The sequence below is a fragment of the Hyaena hyaena genome, unplaced genomic scaffold (assembly GCF_003009895.1).
Source record: "Hyaena hyaena isolate Hyena2069 unplaced genomic scaffold, ASM300989v1 scaffold_316, whole genome shotgun sequence".
Lineage (NCBI taxonomy): Eukaryota > Metazoa > Chordata > Mammalia > Carnivora > Hyaenidae > Hyaena > Hyaena hyaena.
Genome location: NW_024080946.1, coordinates 649095 through 670531, shown reverse-complemented (window position 1 = coordinate 670531; position 21437 = coordinate 649095). Strand labels below are relative to the sequence as shown.

General features: G+C 56.2%; 1 protein-coding gene and 1 long non-coding RNA gene across 3 annotated transcripts in view; one reads left to right on the top strand and one right to left on the bottom strand.

Annotated features, from left to right (window-relative positions):
* LOC120242716 (monoglyceride lipase-like) overlaps nucleotides 1-21437 on the top strand; it is a 76191-nt gene that overhangs the window by 23384 nt on the left and 31370 nt on the right. For both annotated transcript variants that reach the window (XM_039248634.1, XM_039248633.1), the window contains exon 4: nucleotides 19509-19615. In XM_039248634.1, coding sequence (XP_039104565.1) covers nucleotides 19509-19615 — 107 coding nt within the window. The remainder of the gene's footprint in view (nucleotides 1-19508; nucleotides 19616-21437) is intronic.
* On the bottom strand, nucleotides 7836-19588 carry LOC120242717. The gene is made up of 3 exons (XR_005531148.1): nucleotides 19502-19588; nucleotides 17220-17223; nucleotides 7836-7846 (listed from the first exon to the last, which is right to left on the bottom strand). It is a non-coding gene; the product is annotated as an uncharacterized LOC120242717 (long non-coding RNA).

Below are 21437 nucleotides of genomic sequence, written 5' to 3'. Positions count from 1 at the left end.
GTCCATATTGTCACAAATAACACGGTTTCTATCTTTTTATGGCCGAGTAATGTTCCATTGTGTGTGGACGCACACACCACCTCATCTTTATCCACTCATCTATCTAGGGGCACAGAGGTTGCTTCGGGTCTTACGACCCACCAGCGTGGACCACTCACCCGTGGACTGGTAAGGGACAGGGACACAGACCTTCATCCTGATCTAAGCCACAAACTTGGAGACCTCTTTTTTTCACATTGCTCTACCAAGTGCAGACTCATTAACAAGCCTAATGTAAGAGCATCGTACAAAGGACTGCCGTGAGCTATGACTCATCCACATAGTTTTCATTTCCTTTGGATATATTTTCGGAAGTGGAATTGCTGGATCCTATGGTATTTCTATTTTTAACCTTTTGAGGAAACTCCGTACTGTGTTCCTCAGCGGCCGCACCATCTACGTTCCCATCGGCAGTGCGCAAGCTTCTGTTTCCTCGCCGCCCTCGCCACCCATCACCACTTGTGTTTCTGATACCAGCCGTCCTGACTGGCGGGAGTTGATACCCCATTGTGTTTTGATTTGCGTTTCCCTGATGATTGTGAGATCGAGCACCTTTTCACGCACCTGTTGGGCATTCGTCATCTTTGGGAAAATGTCTCACCAAAGTCTTGAACCTAGTATCTCCAGAGTTAAAAATATTTTTTTAATTGTTTATTTTTGAGGGAGAGACAAAGGCAGAATGCAAGTGGGGGAGGGGGTGAGAGAGAGAGGGAAACACAGAATCCAAAACAGGCTCCAGGCTCCGAGCTGTCAGCACAGAGCCCGACGCGAGGCTCAAACTCGCAAACTGCGAGATCGTGACCTGAGCCGAAGTTGGACACTTAACTGACTGAGCCGCCCACACGCCCCTTGAACTGTATGACTAGTACTGCAGGCAGCAATGCTGGGCTGCTGGGTGTGGGACAGACTATCCTGACCTCCACCCCGACTGCTTTTCTCCACAGTGCTTAACACGGCCCAGAATGTATTTGTTTGCCAAGCATTCTGGGTTTGGCACTAAAATGAATTCTCCATAAGGGTAGGGACTTCGTTTAATTCCGATGTATCCCTAGAGCCTCAACAAGTGCATGCCCAAAGTGCTCAACAATTCTGTTGATGAAGAAATGAAGGGCTGAGAGCTGCGTGGGCATCAAGCTAATGCCAGGCAGCCCTTCTGTTCCTTCGCGTTGCGTTATGGGTATAATCATGGCAGCCTTCCAGTCTCTTGGGGCTTCAACTTTTCTAGGAAATACGTATATATACCTACATAATATATATAGGTATATATTTAAAAGAAGATAGGTGCTTTGGGAAATACCCCAGAACCTTGCAGGCCTCTGAACTTTACTCTGCAGTTCCTACAATTGTGCTTTTTAGGGTTCTTGCATTAAAATGGATGTGAGGACAGTAAAATCAGTTGTGGCAGGAAGATAATAGCTAACCACACAGGGGACCAACAGAAAAGCTATTTCCTCTGGCACAGGATGACTGACACAGGGTGGCCTGGCTGGGGCCCACGGGCAGGAAAACATTTTGACGTGACGCCGATGACAGTAGCCAGCTTTGTTGTGTGTCTTCCATCTCAGTTAATGCTCCCTGCGGGTCCTTTTGTTTTCCACGTCACAGACGAGGAAACAGAGAATTTAGCAACTCACCCGAAGTCACCGAGTTAGGAAGGAACGGAGTCTGGATCTGAAGCCAGGTCAGCTTGCTGCTGGGTGCGTGAGGGGGCTTGTTAGTGAGCCTGCATTTGCTAGAGCACAGGTTGAGCGATGTGAAAAAAAGAGGTCTCCAAATGTAGTGGCTTCGGTCAAGATGAAGGTCCGTGTCCCTCTCCCTTACCAGTCTGGGGTGAGTCATCCAAGCTGGCGGGTCCAGCCTGCTCCACAGAGTCATTCGGGGGCCCAGGTTCCTTCCTCCTTGTTGCTCTAGAAGGTCGGAGGGTGCGCTCCCACCGCCAAAGCCAGGTGTTGCCATTACTGTGTTTCAGGCCGGGGGAAGGAGACAGAGAGCGAGTGTGAGACACGCAAGGGGGTTTAAAGTGGGGGTAACGGGAATTGCATCCAGTGCTTCTGCTCACGTTCCATGGGCACATGTTGGGCGTGTGGCCATACATAGCTGCAAGGGAGCCTGGGGAATGTGGTCTCTACCTGGGCAGCGCTGTGTCCACGTAAAACTCCATTGCTCTGGACGAAGGGGAGGACGGAGCGGGGGGCAGTCGGTTGGCAGCCTGCCGTGAAGAACGTGTCCTCTTTCGTCAACGTTAATGCTGGTCTGTTGCAAGGAACGTGCTAGATATGTTCATTATCATCACGCGCGTGTGTGGTCACTTATTCATTTAGTACATGTTCTTAAGGCTTTCTTCGGCGGGGTGGGGGTGGGCAGCTCCGTGGTGAGCAGTGTAGGAGCCACCAAGAAGCCGGATTCACTGCTTCTACCTGTGGCAGAGCTGGGGGAGGAGATACCAGCCACGAAGCACGAGGGAGTAGAGTTGACTCATGCCTTCATTCATTCGTCCCCTCTCATTTATTCACACACGTGAGTTTCCAAGCAAGGGCTGAGGTAGTGTGACCATAGGCACCGTCTCTCTCGTCTTCTTCCCCAGCCTGAGAGACGGCAAGTTCAGAGAAGTTACAGAGCCCCCAGATCACACGGCTGGTGAGGAGTGGAGCCAGACCTCTAGGGTATGTGGTGAAATGGGCAGAGCACAAATTCAAGGTCAGGTACATACAAATTCTGGTTCTGACCCCTGTGCTAGCAAACAAGCAAACAACTTCACAACTTCACTTCTTTGAGCCTCTGTCTCCTCACCTTTAAAACTGGTGCCGTGGTTTCTTGTATCAGAGAACTACTCTTAAGAATCTCCTGGCAGAGGGGCACCTGGGCGGCTCAGGCGGTTAAGCGTCCGACTTCGGCTCAGGTCATGATCTCACGGTTCGTGGGTTCGAGCCCCACGTCGGGCTCTGTGCTGACAGTTCAGGGCCTGGAGCTGCTTCAGATTCTGTGTCTCCCTCTCTCTCTGACCCTCCCCTGCTCACGCTGTCTCTCAGTCTCTCTCTCCTTCTCTCAGAAATAAATAAAACATTAAAAAAAAATTTTTTTTTTAAATCTCCTGGCGGAATGGATTAGTCTTTGGTTAAATGGATGCTCCTGAGGTGGGCGTGCCCTTCCCTTCTGGCTTCTTCGGGCCACTTGGTCTCTGACCATTTGCCCTGCATGCTTGATGAGGTCCTGGGAATGCCCTGGGAGAACATGGAGGCCAGAGACCTCGGGAAGCCGGGCAGATGGCTCTGCCGCCCACCCCCTCCCGTCCCTGCTTCCTCGTGGGGGCTGAGTTGCTCTTTCGTCCTGACCCTTGTTATCGGAGGTTCTGCTTCAGAACTGCTCTGGCCTCCTCTGGCTCTGCCCTAGATTCCCGGGGGCTGCCTGGCTTGGCCGCCAGGTCCACGGCCTCGGCTCACTGTGGGGACCCTGACCCCCTCTCCCTCCCCGGGGGCCCGGGGGCCGGAATGCTCCGGGAGGACCCCAGGTCAGAGCCTGGTGGGACAGGAAACTTCGGCAGAGTGACGGGGCTGGAAGGGTCACGGCCGGCAAGGTGAGGGCTGAGGGTGGAGGAGTCAGCCGTGGAAGCCGAGCCGTGGATGACTTTTAGCTGCGAGCACAATAGAAAGCTGGGTTTGTGTCAGCACAGATTTGAGTGGGAGAGGCTGGGGGCAGGGTGCGGGCTAGAGGCTGCTGCAAGCATCCCGGTCTGGGGCAGTAAGGGCGGGGGCGGGAACAGAGGGAATGGAGAGAACAGAGGGGAGGGGGCGCTCGGGGAGGCGTCTGGGGGAGTTGGGCTTGGGACTCGGTGTCTGGGGGCCAGCTGCTGGTCGCAGAAGTGAGGAAGAGGCAGGAGTCCAAACCGGGCCCTCGGAGCCAGAGGCGACCCAGGACCTGGGGCTCAGAGCTGGACAGGGGGGCGCCCCCAGAGATGAGCTGCTTGCACGGCATTCCAGGAATTCACCTCGGTGAGGAATCCAGACATGCCTTTTCATCGAAATCCAAACTTTCTGTCTCTCTACGTCCACACTCCCCTGTACTGGAAAGAATAAGCTTTTCTCTGAACCGGATGAACTCCGTCGGCGACCATGCCGTGAGCAGCCGTTCTGTGGTAGGTGCTGCTGTGCACGATGGAAACAAGGGAAGTTTAGGGAGACCGTCACTGACTGGCAGAAGCGATAGGGACACAGGTTATTCCCGCTCAGCGTGATCAGGGACCGCGACACGGCGCAGCCCAGGGCTGTGGGGGCCCAGTGAGACGTGTGGGTCATTCTGGCTCAGGGGACTTGAGAGGTCCCGTCTGATCTGGGTGCTGCAGAGGGGACGGGAGCTCACCGGCCGCGAGGAGGGAGAGGGTACTCAGAATGCACGTGGTCACGGGCGTGCGAGGCAGCACAGCCCGAAGCTCATTACGGGCCAGACACGCTCACGCCGTCAGCAATCGGAAAACAGGAATTGGGGCCACACTCGCACACCATTACACACCCATGGTCTTGGCGGATCTGAAGTCGGACGTTGCCAAGAGGTGGTGAGGATGTGAGCAGAGGAATGCTCCGGAAGGATGCAAAGTGGCCCCACCTCTTTGGAAAACAGGTTGTCATCACCCGGTGGGACTGAACATCGTCACGCCTCATCCAGGCCCCGTTACCAGAGAGACGTGCTAGAGACGCGCTCAGGAAGATGGCAGCATGGCTCATGACACGCCCAGACTGGAAACACGAACATCCTTCCACAGGAGGCTGGATAAGGGCAGTTTACAGGGAAATACCGTAGAGTAACGAGAGATGACCCTGAAGCTACACACACCCGCATGGGTGAGCTCCCAGGCATGCCGAATAAAAGCAACAAGACCCAGAAAAAACACCGGGATGAGTCTGTTCACGTACAAGTTCAAACACAGGCAAAACTAAACGGATCACTGTTTCCCTACATACAAAGGTGGTTAATCTGTGAAGAGAAGCAGGGGCACCTGGGCGGCCGAGTGGGTTAAGCAGCCGACCCCGGCTCAGGTCATGATCTCACGGTTCGTGAGTTCGAGCCCCGTGTTGGGCTCTGCGCTGACAGCTCAGAGGCTGGAGCTTGTCTTCCGGTTCTGTGTCTCCTTCTCTCTCTGACCTTTCCCCACTTGCGCCCTGTCTCTCTCCCCCTCAAAAATAAGTAAACGTTAAAAAAATTTTTTTACCTGTGAAGAAAATCGAAGGAGTCAGGACCAGTGACTTCTAGAGGGAGAAAGAGGTGTACGTGCGCATGTGATGCCAGTGATGTCCACACGTGCGTGTCCGTTTTGTTATGATTATTAACCTGCACAGGTAGATTCACAATGGGAAGTCACACCAGCCTTGCTGACCTGGCAACATTGACCTTGGTCTAATGGGAATAGGACTCGGATAAGGCTGGAGAGCAAGGTTGGAGGCACACGGGGAAGGCTCTCGTGTGCAGTCTAAACAGTTAGAGGCTGTGTGGTTTTCCTCATCTGGAGTATTTTAGGATATCAGGGATGCTCCAAGTACACAATACCTTGGGTGTCTACATAAAGAATTGCAGGGAACCATGATAAAGGGACGGTCTAGGTCTCTCTTTTTTTTTTTTTTTTGCCCAGGATTTCTGCTTTCCAAGGCCTTCCAGCTGGGAAAACAAGCTGTGTGCAGAGGAAGTCTAGACAGGTCTTGAGGACATGTTATTTAGGAGAGATAGTGCTCTTACACAACCAGGGGACATTTTCCATTGCCTATAAAAAGTGACCTTGACTGTGGGCCTAGGAGGAGACTTGGCCTTGCCCCACTCCACCCAGGGCTGCTCGGGACGGCCACGTGGGATGCAGGAGTGAGAGGAGCCGGCAAAGGAGAGGTTGGCGGGGAGGAGAGTCCCAGAGGCTGAATGGAGAGCACTCCTGGGGCGTGTCCTCTGCAGAGAAACCGGAAAGACAGTGAGGGTGGGGGCGATGTTGACATGGTCTCGCAGCCCACAGCCCACGAGGTGCTGGTGACAGAGTGACGTCACACGCTTCCCTTCTGCCCGCCCTGCCTGCAGGCACGCCAGTTGCCCACAGGCTCCCGTGAGGCTCTGCTGAGTGAGGGGGCGTTGCCTTCCAGAACCTCTGGGCTTTGCAGGCTGGACGAGGCAGGCATCTGGGTGGCCCGGGGAGGGGGATGCACTAAGCACCCAAAGAGAGATGTTAGCAGGATGATAAATTAGGTGTTCAAATGCGGCAAACTCTTTCTCCGCCTCTGTTTCCAGCTGGTTGATGCTGGATTTTCTTCTGCACATTTCTATGGAAATACATCGTTGCTGTGGCTTGTAATTTTCTAGCTGAATAACTTCAGGGCAGGCCTACTTTGGAATTTAATTACCCTTTCACTGGGCAGGCTTTACGGCTTTACTGAGATTCAGCTCAGAGACTGGATGACGCCAGGCGCCTTGTGATACTTCTCGAGGAGCGCTCATGGCTTCAGTATGTGGCTATTTTGAGGGTCGCTTGATACCATGTTCTTTTGATGGCCCAGGAGTGGCGATGGATGGGTCTTCAACTCAATTCTGCCCAGTCACTATGGTGCAGCAGGGGGGTGTCTTGTGTGCTGGACAGCTAACAAGAGCTTTTGAGGCCAGGCCCTGATTTTGGCAAAACCCGAATGCGTAGCTCCACCGTGCTCTATAGGGAAGGCCAAGCTCAATGTACAAGTCAACTAGGGATGCACGGAATGGAAGAGGCTGGACGCTCCCAGTACCGATGACATCTGCCGAGAGGGAAATTGGGGGTGAAAGCTACGCAGAGCTAGCCTTCTACTAACCAGGGTCCAGCGTGAGAATATAAAACGTGGCTGTCCAGAGTAGGGCTGCTGAAGACAGCTCACAGGCTGCCTGGCGATCAGCAGGGCAGGGAGCTGTGATTGATTAGTAATGTCTGCTCTGGACTCCAGAAGGGACTAGGCATCCAAGTGCCGTGTGTGTCACCTAATCACTTCTTAGACACCTCCCAGGTGCTGGGCCCTGTGCTGGGAGCTTTCTCAGATGTTCCCCCCACCATTCACTCTCAGAGTGACTTGGAAGGAAGTGGGAGCACTCTTCTGGGGTAGCTGTTCACGGAAAGCTGTTAAGGAATCAAAGGCAGGATCCAAAATGAAACATGCTGTGTGATTACAATGATCAATTATAATTACCATTGAAAATTGTACCTATTAATTTATGATGAAACACCGTCAATAATGACAAGCAAGTTTTAATATATATGGAGAGGAAGAACCCGGAAGGAAATGGAATGTTCATACTGGTTATCACTGTGTGGTGCGGCTGTGGCTGGATTTTATTTTCCTCTAGGCTTATCTGTATTTTTCCATTTTTCAGAATGACCCACATTCCTTTTTTGAGCATACATAAATTATATGTGTGGGTGTGGGTGTGTGCATTTTAAAATGTTATATATAGAGAGCGATTTGGTAGCCTGCATTTTTCACTTCGTGAATTCACCAGGAATATTAATGACTCCTTCTCAATGTAATTCTTAGTAGCTACTTAGAGTAACGCTAAACCTTTTGCTTCATCTGGACTGAAACATTTGGGCAAGGGCCCTCACAATCACCTCCCGAATTTTCTAACCCTGAACAAATCTTGACCTTCTTTGGAAGGGGTGAGCAAAAGATGAAAAGTCACCAGAGATCCAAAATGCTTAGCAGCCCCAAAGAAGGGCATCCTTCTAAGGAATCACAGACACAGTCATCTTGGGAGGTGGATCGCTACAAGAAGTTGAGAAACTTGCTGATGACTTCCGGCATGATCCAGGAAGCCTGGGCTTCTGTAAACTAAGAATGGGCATTTACAAAGAAGGAGTAAACTGATATCTGAAGAGACTCCATGGGATCTCGAGCCCTGAGCTTTTCCGATCAGCGGGCACTGGGGGATGTGTGTAGCCCAGCACCTGGCACAGAGATGCTCAAAATGTGCTGTTATAATTTTTTTCACATTTTTATTGAAATTCCAGGTAGTTAACATACACTGTAATACTAGTTGCAGGTGTACAACGTAGCGATTCAGCACCTGCATACGTCACCCGGTGCTCATCCAAGTGCCGTCCTGAACCCCATCACCTGTTTTCACCTGTGCCCTCCACCCATGTTGTTGTCATTTTAAAAATAAAATTATAGGGGCGCCTGGGTGGCTCAGTCAGTTGGGTGTCCGACTTCGGCTCAGGTCATGATCCCGTGGTTTGTGAGTTCGAGCCCCACGTCGGGCTCTGTGCCGACAGCTCAGAGCCTGGAGCCTGTTTCTGAGTCTGTCTGTCTGTCTGTCTCTCTCTCTCTCTCTGCCCCTCCCCCGCTCATGCTCTGTCTCTCTCTCAAAAATGAATAAATGTTACAAAAAAAATTTTTAAGAACATAAAATTATAGTTATAACACAAAGTATCTATTTTTTAAATGATTTAGTAACTTTGACTTCTTAGGAATCATGCTAAAAGTGAGGGTTTTGAAACCCTCTAGTTTGTGCGAATCTGCCAAGCCAGGGTCTTCTTTCCATCTCTGTAGACACAGGCGGGGTGCAGACCAAGCCCAGACTGTTGCAGTGAGAGTGGCTGAGCCCGCCAGGGTCCCGCCATGTGCCCCGGAGGGGATCAGGGTCCCCTCTGATGGCTTCATTTCTCTGGGGGAGCCATTGTAGTTAGCGTGTCGGGGCCATTCCATGTGGCTCGCGGCTGGGGGGCTGGGCAGCTCCCTCTGATGTTGGTAGGCGGACGGTCGTCATCACCGCATGCACATGGGGGAGAGGAAGGCCCAAAGAAGCGCACCGGCGTTTAGGCAGGTGCAGTGCTAAGCATTCTGAGAACATTGTCATTTAAAGTTCAAAACGCCTGTGCAAGGCATGGATTCTTCTTCTTTTACAAGTAAGGCGCTTGAGGCAACGAGTGACTCTCTCAAAAACCAAAGGTAGAGCTTGGCCCACGCTGGCATTGAGTCCTGGTCCTGGGAGAGGGCCAGGGGTGAGACAGTCAAGGAGCTCATTCAACAGCATAACATATGTAAAGTGCCTAGCTCAGCAAGTAAGAATTTCTCTGCTTTTGCATAGCGGGACGGCAAAGCGACGCGCAGTTTCAATGTAAACACAAAACTAACCACAAGTCCCGCTGTGCAGAGCAGTCAGGACCTGAAATCTAACTGTGGCTGGGCCTTGGCGGCTGTGCAGGCTGCCCTTGGCAGAGTGCTTTAAAATAGGGTGCACAGGGGCGCCTGGGTGGCTTAGTCGGTTGAGCGTCCGACTTTCTCTCAGGTCGTGATCTCGCGGTTCGTGGGTTCGAGCCCCGCGTCGGGCCCTGTGCTGACTGCCAGCTCGGAGCCTGGAGCCTGTTTCAGTCTGTGACTCCCTCCCTCTCTGACCCTCCCCTGCTCACGCTGTCTCTCTCTCTCCTAGAAATAAATAAAACATTAAAAAAAATTTTTTTAATAAATAAAATAAGATAAAACAGGGTGCACAAGCCAAACAAAGCAAACAAGGAGAGGATGGGGGAGGGGTGGCTCTCTAGTTCCAGGGCAGGTGGGGCGCAGGATGAGCATGCGGCTCGTCTAGGCTTCTGATCTTTGGAACGGCCCACAGGCCAGCTCCTGATGGGAGGTAAAGCTCAGAGCACGGGCAGTAAGGCCCAGTGGCCTCCGCTTCTGCTTGTCTTCCATCCCTGGGAGCATTTGGGTCCTGAGAGGGTGTCCGCCGTCGAAGGCAAGGGGGAGACAGACCAGGTGCTCAGCCAGCCGCCCCCAGGCATGTGCTTCGGGGACCCCGGCACGGCTTCCCGGTGGGGAAGGGAAGAGTGGGAGGCATGGAGGCCCAGCGCCTGGGTCACCTCAGAGCGGGACGCAGTGTTCCCACCCCCACAGTGGGCTCCAGGGGTAAGTGGGGCGTGAGGGAGCCCGTATGGGAGGAGTGCGGGCTTCAGGCCAGAGTCACCCAGGAAACAGGCAGGCAGAGCAGGGGCGCCGAGCCAGAGGGCCAGGCAGTGGAGTGGGGGGGCTGGGCCACGGGCCACGGGGAGGTGACAGGAGCTGTTTCCACTCTGACTTCGCTGCATGAAGCAGTGGAAGTGTCTTATTCATGGATCCTTAGACGACTCGACACAGAGCTGGTCAAGCAAATCACTGATGAATGAATGAATGACTCAGTACATTTATCTCAGGATTGTAAAAATAGAAGCAGATCTCCAATAGGCAATCTCCAGCCAGTGTGGGGGTTACTAATGTCCTTTGCGGAGACCCCTCCAAACACGAGCCATTCATATAGCCTGTTAGCCCTTAAAAACAGAGAGCACCCCATTTCCCTCACCCGTGAGATCGTCGGGAGTTTCCTCCAATCAAATTCTCCTCCCTTGCAGATTGCCGCTTAACATCTCTGTGCTTATTCCCCAATTTGCAAGACGGCATGGAGTAGTAAGTACCGGTTAGATTGTGCGTGGTGAGTTAATACCATGAGCTCACGTGGGCTGTGGGCGTTATTGACATGATCCTCAGGACCCTGGGAAGTAGGTTGTATTGTTGATGCCCATTTCGCAGATGAGGAAACCGAGACCGGGAGAGGCTGAGTCTCTTGTCTGAGGCCTGTCACTGATGAGGGCCAGACTCACGATCCGAGTCCAGAGAGTGACTCCCAGACTCCAGCCCACCTCACGCTGCCTCTTGGTGTATATCTGTTAGCACTCTGCTGCCAGCTGGGGGGACACTCGCTTTATCTACTCTCTGAGATCCATACTGAATGTCTTCTCTGCTTAGACAAGCTCTTCTGTTTTCTGGTGTTATGATAACAAACAAACAAATAAACAAATGAAATTTGGGGGCAGACAGCAGCATTTGAGGTAAATATGCTTGACACAGAGCTGTTCTGGGTTTGGGGTTGTGAACATTTCAAAAGGTTTATTAAATGAAAAAATCTTTTCTTTTGTTAATGTTAGTTTATTTTTGAGAGAGAGAGAGACAATGTGAGCAGGGGAGGGCCAGAGAGAGAGGGAGACACAGAATCTGAAACAGGCTCCAGGCTCCGAGCTGGCTGTCAGCACAGAGCCCGACGCGGGGCTCGAACCCACGAACCGTGAGATCATGACCTGAGCCGAAGTCGGATGCTTAACCAACTAAGCCACCCAGGCGCCTCTTAAATGATAAAATTCCTTAGGAAATTTTCTCTGTGGCCTTTTAAAAAGTGTTCTAATTTTATTTTCTCCTTGGAAAATACCTCTATCGAAGATCTGCCTTTAAAAACGAATCACTAGGACGGGGTTAGGTTTCAGAGATGAGTAATCTAATTCCCACTGCGTTCCTGAATCTTGAATGTGCCTCCCAGCCGTACGTATGTCCCTCCGGCTTGTCACATCCTAGCCCAGAAAGCTTCAGCGCCTCTGAGTCCCTGGAGCCTGCCATCAAGTTCTATTCCTGCGTCTGGGGCCCCTGCAGTCTGGCTCCTTCCCCACTGTCCTCACTCTGTTGGGCTTTGCTCCCCCCCCTTCCTCTGGGCCACCCCCTTCCCAGAGCCTCAGCCGCCTGGGCACCCTGGTTCCTCTTATGGGTCCTCTATCACCTTGAGTGGCCGGTTCAGGTCCTCCCCACCCGTCTCCATTCCCCTGTTCCTTTGGGCCGATAGCAGCCCCGGGCTCTTGATTGAAGTCTGTGTCTCCATTGCCAATGCCAGAAACGTCCTCAGCTGGGCAAAAGTGAGAGGGAATTTACTAGGGGGAGTCTGGCGCTTTCAAAATAGGGGCTGCGGAAGGTCTGCCGGCCTCCAGGAATGCTCCCCGACTGTTCTCGCCTGCATCCGGGTCTGCCTTCTCAGAGCCGCTTCATTCACTTACTCACGGATTCATTCATCCTTCATTCATTCATCCGTCATTTACGGAACAGAGGCCATCCTAGCTGCTAGACACCAGGATGAATCAATAAAACGTGGGCCTTGTCCTCAGAGAGCGCATGGTCTACTCACACTCGATGCTGATGACGACTGGATCAAAGAGATGTGAACGGAGTGTTATTAGGGTCTCAGGAAGGAGCTACTAACTCAGTCTGGGGTGGGGGCGCCAGGAAAGACTTCCGAGTTTGTGCAGAGCAAGATTCGAACTTGAGCCAAACCACGGGCGTGGCCAAGGAGGGCCAGCTGAAGAACCAGACGCCCTTCCTTGATGGGTGTACAGGCTGGGGCGGGAGGCCAGAGGAATAAGCCGGTCGGGGCGAGGAGCCCTTGGGGACCATGACACGACCCCGTGGCATCTTCCTCTTGTTAGGCACTCATGCAGTAGTCAGCAAGGTGCCCTTGAGAGCCAGCCTGGCTGCGTTCAGGCTCTGCTGAGTTCTAGCCCTCCTGGCTGTGTGACCTCGGGCAAGCTGTTTAGCCTCTCGGAGCCTGACTTTTCCCATTAGAAAAATGGGGAGAAATAGCTGTCCCCCCCCTCCTGGGGTTGTCATGAGGGTTAAAGTGAGTTAGTGCCTAACACACTTAGACCGACATCTAGCCAAAGTAAATACCAGCTGTCACATTGGCTATTATGTAACGCCTGACTCTGCCTCCAGCCTCCTGCCGGGTTCTTTTCCATAAATTCTCTCAATCAACTCGGACAAAGACCCCGGGAGCTAGGCATTATTGATCTGATTTACAAATGAGAAGTCTATTTCTAGCTCCCCCTCTGAAATTTTAGACCCCTTCGCGGGTTCTGTTCTATTTCCGTCCGCGCCGCACCCCGTCTGTGCCGCGTGAGGCCTGCCAGAGACGGGAGGGGCGAGGTCTGTGCGAGACGCGCGAGCAGTTACGTTAGGGCGGCAGCGGGGCCTGCCGGGGGCCTGCTCCAGTTACGGGAGAGGGCTCCGGCGCAGCCTCCCAGCCCCACTCCCCGCCCTGGTGGCAAACGTGCCTTCTGAGATTTGTTTAAAGTCAGCGATTCGGGGCGCCTGGGGGGCTCAGTCGGTTGAGCGTCCGACTTTCGCTTGGGTCATGGTCTCGCGGTTCGTGGGTTCGAGCCCCGCGTCGGGCTCTGTGCTGACTGCCAGCTCTGAGCCTGGAGCCTGTTTCAGTTTTTGTTTCTCTCTCTCTCTCTGACCCTCCCCTGCTCACGCCGTCTCTCTCTCTCTCTCCTAGAAATAAATAAAACATTAAAAAAAATAATAATAAAGTCAGCGATTTGGCAGGGAGGAGCTGGGTGGATGGGATGGTGAGGGGAGCCGCCCGCTTGCCTGAGTGGGATGCCTTGGGGACAGGCGAGAACTTACAGCAGGTGCTGCCACGGGCGGGTCCCCCGGCCCCCATCGCAGGACATTACAAGGGTCCGTGGGGCCGGCGTCCTCCCCTCCCTGGGCCGGCGCCCCCTCCTTGCCGTCTCAGCCGCTGCCCGGTGGGAGGAGGGCCCGCGGTGCGCACCCGACAAATGGGTTTCCTCCTACAAATCCTGGGTCGCTGGACGCCTTCCTAACACGATGAGCAGACCTCTCTTCCACTGGGCGCTCAGCTCGCCCCTTAATGAAGCTCGCCGCTGCTTTGGAAAAGGGCAGGTGGGAAAGAGCCTGGTGTCTTCTACTCTAAGTGCTTTAGGCGGGTTCATTTCCACCTCCTGACGGCCTCGTGCGGGAGCGGTTGTGACCCCGGCAGCGAGCACGGTCCCGGCCAAGCCCTCAGCCCCGGAGGCAGCAGGCGCCGGCATCCTGGGTGGTGTAATGCTCTTAATCTAGCACCGGGCCCCGTCTTTCAAGGCTTCGGTGGCTGCAGGCCCGTGTCCCTTCCCCGCACCCTTCCAGGGGCTCCTACACAGTGTGGGAAACCGAGGCCCTCACGCATCCAGGAGCCCGTTTCTGGGAGGGCTGGAGCGTAAAGCCGGGGCTCTAGGCCGCAGGTGGGCCATCCGTGGCACCGGAGGGAACAGCTTCACAGCAGGCAGGTGCTGAGCCCTCTCTCTGTACCAGGAAGACCCACCGTACCTGACACACGTGGTCACGTATGTGACAGTGTGCTCACCGAGGCTGCTGGTGGCAGGTTATCCCCATTTGATAGGTGAGCAAACTGAGACCTGTACGGTCTAGTCACTGAAACGATGAACAAGCAGAGGAATACAGGGAGACAGGGTTGTTCCGATAGAGGGAAGCCCCACTTGGGGAGACTGAGGCACGGCCGCACCAGCCCCGGCTCAGGAGCTCTGAGAAGTCGTGCCGCACGCTTGTCTCAAGGGCTGCGTGCGCTTCCCTGGGAGCCGCCCCACCTCCCAGGGCCGGATGCCAGGCAGGCCATCTGCTCCGGGGCCGGGCCTCCCCCCCCACCCAGGCATCGCCTTCTCCCGGAACGACTGTCTCCCCACGGGCCGCAGCCGTTAAAGAAGTTCCAGGAAAAAGATCTTCGCCAGCCTCTCCTGCAACCTAATTTCTGCCGCTGTGGGTATTGCCTCGTCTGCACAAATGACCCTGCTAATTTTCCGCTGCGGTTCTCTGTGGAGGGTTGCAGAATGCCAGGGGAGGGGGGGGAGGGGGCCGCTTGCCGGGCACCTGCTGAGAGCCCAGCCTGCAGGGTCCTTGACAAACATCATCCCTCATCTCCCCCTCCATCCTCACAGCAGCCCCGGAGGCTTCCAGAAGTCAGACCCACTCACGGCTCTGCTCTGAGCCATCCTCTGTAAGGAGAACCCCCCCCCCCCAGTTCCTTGCTCCTGGAACCCTGCAGCTCCGGCCGCCTCACTTCCCAGCCGCCACCTCAGGCTCCCTGCGGTCCCCTCCCTCTGCGTTGAGGGCGCTGCTCACAGGACAGGGCTGCACGTGTGTCCTCTGCGGCCGTCTGTCTGTCTGGCTGCACTGTGAGCGTGTGAGGGCAGGGACAGGCCCTTTCTCCCTCCCTGGGTCCCTGGCGCCTGGCGCTTGGTAAGCTGCGGCTCAGTGTTCGGGCGGCCTCAGTCAAGGTTCCCTGTCACTGCCGCCCTGCAAGCGCGGGCTCGGAGCCACCGGGTGACGTGCACGGTGACGCCGGAATCGAACCGGGTCCTCCCGACTTCAGTTTGCCCTGTGGACAGCCTCCCAGCAACCTCGGTGTTTACGTAACCACGCCCCGGTTCCTTCCTGCTGGATGTTTTCAAGCACAAATGTAATCACAACAGCTTGTGAAACCCCGAAGGAGAAGTTCCAAGTGGGGTCAGCACCCGGTGGTGAAGGGGAGGCTCCATCAGACGCCGGGGCTGGGGCTTTCCCTTCCCCCCAGGGAGACAAAAACGCACAGCTGGGGGGGGGAGGGGGGCTGGGGGCGTGGCCAGGGAGGCAAGGGGGGCACGCTCCGTCCAAACGGTAGATGACACCCCTGCCTTCGTGAACGCATTCAGAGGGGGGTTAGGGAACATGTGCCGGACAAGTGGTTTTGGACTCTCACAAGGGCTCAAGGGATGGTCTCCACTGCAGAGGTCACAGAAGGCCTGAGGCCCCCGTGACAGTCCCGGCCGCCGCGTGTGCCCTGCGCAGACCGGGAGGGGCCCCTAGCAGCCCTCAGCAGGGCAGAGGCTCTGAGGTGGGAGGGGGCTGCGGGGCCCGCACCCTCAAGTCCGTTTTCAGTGACAGCGCGTTAACCCGAAGTCGGCCGTGAGGCAGCATGTACACCGTGAAAACTGGCAAACCAGCCCCCCAGCTGTTCGACTCGGAGCAGCAGCGCACCCCGGTTGGCGGTTGGCGGTTGGCGTCTGTGGGCATCGGAAAGGAGGCCACAGGCAGAGGGGAGGGGGGAGGGGAGGATGTTATCGCAGAGGCAGGAGCTTTGTTCTCTTGCAACCAGAAGTCTCTGAAGGGTTTAAGGCAGAGGAGTGAAGGGATTTGATTTTCACTTTGCCAGACCGATTCTCGGAACAAAGGCTCGGGTCCAGGGACCGTAGGGTGGGGAGGTGGGGGAGCCCCAGCTCTCAGAACAGGGGCCCAGGCAGGAGCGGAGTGCACCAAGGAAGGAGGGCTCCACTTGCCGCAGGGGCAGCTTAGGGCCAGGAAGAGGCCGTTTGTCCCAACGTGTCTGGGACGTGGCTGGTCTGGTTCGGGAATGAGGGAGGGGTGGGGGAGGGCGCGAAGCCTGCAGGTGATGCCTCACCCATGCAGAGAAGGGCTGGGAAGCCTCCGCTGCCTGCAGCAGGGCCGCCACTCAGTCCGCCTCGTTCCCAAAGGGAAGGCAGCAGCAAGCTCCCGCGGCCTCTGTATGGCTCCACATAGAGTGTGTGGTTTACCCGGCGTGTTCTCTGGGGAGGCCGTGGCTCCAAAGTGGCTGTAAGCCTCCGGGCCACTGGCTGCATTCTTGCCACTGGTCAGTTCCACGAGGCATCCAAGCGGTACGGTCGCCCAAGCTGCGCACTGTGACAGAGGTGTTCTGCCCCTCAGAGCCCCTGGGGGGCTTTTCCTAGCCCAGACCAGTTAAACCCGGAGGTTCTCCTGGGGGCGGGACCTAGGCAGCACCCCAGGCGACTTCAAGCTGTAGCAAAGTTGAGACCCACTGGATCATAAGACATTTCTGTAGGGTCAGAGGCCGAGTATCTTTCCACATCATGCTTAAGGGGTAGACTCAATTAACAAGCAGTCCCGGGCATAATGGCGGGGCCCTGTGCCACTCCTTGGGGCGCTACGGGAAACGCTGAAGGCCTCCGCCAGCACACGGGACCCTGACCGCAGTGGGGGGCCGACTGGAGCGTGACCCGGCGCGTGGCTGGCTCGTCTGCATCAGCTGTGGGCTGAATTAATACAGCAGCCGCCGCATCCCCAGAGGATGTGAAAGTGCCCGCGCCATCCCTTCTGGAAGCCCTTTAGCAGATGGGAGATGACTACTTAGGGGTTCCAGCCAGGCTCCTCCGGAGCTGAGGGGAGCTCCCCAGCCGACCCCAGAAGTGTCAGGTGGACGGGTGTGACCCGCCCAGATCGATGTCCAACCAAGAGCAGCCGGCTAGGTGCTCCGCGGAGCAGCGAAGACGGTGTGAAACGGTTCTCTGATTTTTTAGGGGGAGGGCAGGGGGGACGGATGCCCAAGGCAGATGAGGCTAACGCTGGCATTTTGTGCACCGTCCAAATAAAACGTGCAGCCCGGCGAAATAAACCCGTGCCGTCCTGTCCCTACGTGACCTGGTGAGAGTTGTCGAAAGGAACGGGCTTTGGAGTGAGGTGTTTGTTCCCTTAGCATGCGTCTGCCTGCCCCTCTCCGGCACCGCCAAGCTGCGATACGGCACTGGTTCCGCCAGAGGCAAGGCGGGCATGGCTCCTGGACGCTGAGCTGACCTTGAGGTGGAGGAGAGAGCCAGGAACCAAGCGCGCCGGTGAATCACAAAAACAATGGCAAACTGTGATGTGCAGTTACAAACCAGTGCAAATTATGGTGAAATGTGCTGTGTGCTCAGGAGCTGGTGGGGGTCAGAAACACACATGGGAGGGAGGCCGCCCCAGGTGGGATGGAGGAGAGGCCTCCTGCGTGAGGAACAGCCATGGGAGATCTGGGGGAGAGCGTTCCGGGAGAGGGGGTTGGCCAGGCTGCAGGCCCTGAGGCGGGAGGAGCCAGGGGCTGCTGAAGCATGACTGACGGCCCCTCGTGAGGACAGGGAGGTGAGCTGGGAGTCGGCCGTGGGGAGTGTGGAGGCAGGCAAGGGACAGGATGACTTGTATTTGGAGCCCACGGGTGGCCCGTTGAAGACCCAAAAGCCAGACGTGACATGCTCTGATCTACATTTGCTGTGTGACTTGGGCGATGAATGCACCTTCTCTGATTTGCATTCTCGGCTGTAAGGAAATCAAACCATAATTCTGACTCTAAGGGTCAGAAATCTTGTATGTGTTCTTAACGGAGGAACTGACGCCCGGTAAACGCTGGGACAATGCGGCTGTTGCTCTCCCCCTTCCCCCTTCTCCCCGTCCCGTCTCCACTCCTCCCCGCCCTCCCCCCTCCCGCAGCATTGCCAGAAGTGGATGTGTGCAGCTCACAGCGTTCCCTCTTCGCCCGAAGGGGCCCTCCGGCATCCCGTGGGGCTCATGCCAAGAACATGAGTCCTGACAGCTGTCTGTTTGGGATCTAAATGCCCTTTTGCCTCAACCCCCGCGTGGCCGGGCCGACTCCGGCTAGTGGACGAGCTGGGGTGAGTCCCAGCGAGGCAGCGCCACTGCCTGTGACCCAGAGTCACCCTGCCGCACTGAAGCCTTCCCGGGGCCACCGGGTGCCCAGCCCCGCCCTGCGTCCAGACCCCCGGGCTCCTCCATTTCTCTTCACAGCCTTCGATCGTTCGTTCAGAACGGCTCCTCCGTGAGCCCCGAAGTGTGCTGGCCACCAAAGCAAAGCAAGGGACACGTCTTTGCACGTCCTCGAGGAGGCTGTGACGGGTGGGGGAGGTGGGCAGAAAGCGCTGCCCGCCCTGCGTTCACAGACCACAGAGGAGACCTCGCAGAGCCTGTTGGGGCTTGTAAAGCCTTCCTCGGATGACGGGGCCGGTCAGGCTGGGTCTTGACGTACGGGGAGGGGTTTGCCAGACGGAGAAAGGGGGGAGAGAGCCTCCCACATGATACAAATCCCAGCCGCCTGTCGGAGGCCGAGTGTTGAAATAAAACCATCACACACAAAACTGGAAGAGCTGCGTGTCCGTTCGGGCCCTTCTCATCCCAAGGGACAGAAAAGCCGGCGACCGGGTCGGGGGGGGGAAGGCTGGACTCAGGTCGGGCTGGATCAGGCCTCAAGCGGCAGCATTAGGACGCGGAGCCCCTCCTTCGCGCGGCTCTCTTCTGTTGGGTTGACTCATCCTCCGCTTTTGCCCGATGACTGGAGCCGCCTTCTCCTGGCCACTTGGGCCAGAGCTCTGGGGTCCCAGTCAGCCTGGCTCGAGTCACCTGCCTGCCCCCAAGGCCATTACTGTGGCCCTTGCCCTGGAGCGTCCTGATTGGCTGAGGTCTGGGTCGCGTGGGCAGCCGGCCTGGAGGAAGCTAGCACGCGCACTGTGCCCGGTGCGTTGGCAGGAAGTGGCTTCCGGGCCCTCACACGCCCCCTCCTCCACCAGGGGAGATGGTATTCTCATTCCTAATTTACAGGCCAGGGAGTGAAGCATCATGGGATGGCTCCTTTGCCGGGACTTGAACTCCATTCCTTGTGGCCCTGAAGCCTGGCATTTTTTTTAACTAAAAAAATTTGTGTAATGTTTATTTGTTTTTGAGAGAGACAGAGGATGAGTGGGGGAGGGGCAGAGAGAGAGGGAGACACAGAATCTGAAGCAGCTCCAGGCGCCCAGCTGTCAGCACAGAGCCCGACGTGGGGCTCGAACCCGCGAACCTTGAGATCATGACCTGAGCCGAAGTCGGAAGCTTAGCCGACTGAGCCCCCGGGTGCCCCGCCCGGAGGGCTCGCGGAAAAACGGCAGCGCCCTCTCCTCATGCCAGCCAGCGATTCAGCCTTGGGGTCTGGGGTCGCGCAAGCTCCAAGCTGCGCTCGGCGCTCGGCGGCCGGCCGCCTTCCTAACCGGGCTCCCTCTCACCCCGCAGGGCCCTCATCTTTGTGTCGCATGGAGCCGGGGAGCACTGTGGCCGCTATGACGAGCTGGCTCAGATGCTGGTGGGGCTGGAGCTGCTGGTGTTCGCCCACGACCACGGTGAGTACCCCCGGGGCCCGGGGCCCGCGCGGCGGCCGCCACCTGGCAGTTTGGGCACCCCTCCTGTCCCCTCCCTCCTCCGTCCTCCCCTGCGAGCCCCGCGGTGGCCCTGGGAAGCGACGTTCTCCATGGAGTGTTTCTGAGTTAAAAAAAAAAAAAAAAAAAGGCATCATTATGTAAACAACAAAAAAATATGTCTGACCAGCAGTTTCTGTGAGTCTGGGATTGAATGCAGGCTGATTAGGAATCTCGACTGAAAGAAGCCAGAGTCAGAATCTGTTTATACAAGAACCTGCCCCAGGCTAAGGAACCCTCTCGCGTGGAGAGCACTTCCGGCACAAAACGGGCCGGTTTTCTCCCAGGCGACTCCAGATGGATGTGGCACGAGTGCAGTCCAACTCCAGGTGACCACCACGCATTTTCCAACCCTTTCAAACCTGCAGGCTAGTGAGAGTCTCAAGGGACATGGCAGTCAGACGCAGGAAAACCGCAAATGCACACGCGTGTGCACACACACACACACGCACACGCACACGCACACACCCAGGCCGAGTCTTTGATTCTTTGTCCTATAACAAAATCCACGGTCACCATCAAAACGCCGCGTGTATTGTCCAAGTCAGTTACGCCGCACCTTTGTCACTTTCGTCACTTTCTTCAGGGCTCGGAAGCCTCCGGGCTCAGGTCTTTCTTTGCCTAAGAGTCTTTGAGACGAAGGTTCCCTGTGACCGAACGTGGGGACTTCTCCGTGACTCCGATGTGGAAATCCGTCATCCCGGCCCAGACCCGGCAACGTGGCTTCCATGTTGTGTGATCGGAGAATAGCTGACTGAGTGGCATTGCTGAAAACAGGGAGGGGGCAGTGACCGGGGGTCCTTGCAGAAGGGAGGGGGAGTGTGCCGGCACGGAGGGACGCCCGGGGGGCCAGGGGCTGGCCGGGGCGTCTGGGGGCCCAACTGCACATGCGGCTCGCCAAGAGCCCTTTGTAGGCCGTCGGCGCCCAGGCGTCCTCGTACCTGAGAGTAGTGACTGACCCCTTTCTCACTGTGGCTGTAACGTTCTTCGGTGCCTTCTGCTGGGCTGTGACAGTCGCGGGCTATCCCGATTTTCACGATGGGGACCGTGCCATCACTCACTTGGGCACTTTTCGCAGTGTGGGATAGGAATGCCTCTCTTTGAGGTCTCCAAAACAGCCTCTAGGACTGCGGTGTAGCCTTCTGTGGCTTGTTCTAAACAGAGTTCCAAGCCACTTGTGTTCACCCGTTTTAAGTGCCTCGGGCTCTCGACTTCTTCCCACGACTCGTTGGAAATACCTCCGGCCGTGGCCACAGGGAGGTGTTTTGTTCAAGAAATGAACCCAGTTGGGCGTGCGTGCGAGTGGGTGGCCATCCGAGGACAAACACGACCACCAAAGCCGCGGGAGCGGGCCGTCCACGCGGGGCCTCGTACAGGCCGGAGAAGTGGCTCCTGGCCGCCGGCGATCTGTGCTGTATTCCTTCCCACTGACAAATGTGGAGGAGAGATGGGAGCCCAGGGCTGTGGCGTCGGAAGCCCGGCCTCCTTTATGACGAGCTGCAGGTTATCCGGTGTTCGGGCCGGGCGTGAACACACGCAGCGACACACAGCCTTCGTGCCTCCCAACACAGCTTTGAGGTGTAGACAGAGCCTACATGGGGAGAATGTCGGGCATTTACGGGGCCCGTGGAGACACACACAGGATTCAAAAAGGCAGGGCTGGGAAGTGTTCAAGGGCCCATGGCCTCTGCAGGGTGAGACCCCGGCCCCCCGTGGGTTCGGGCTCACGGCCACCCTGCATTCCTGT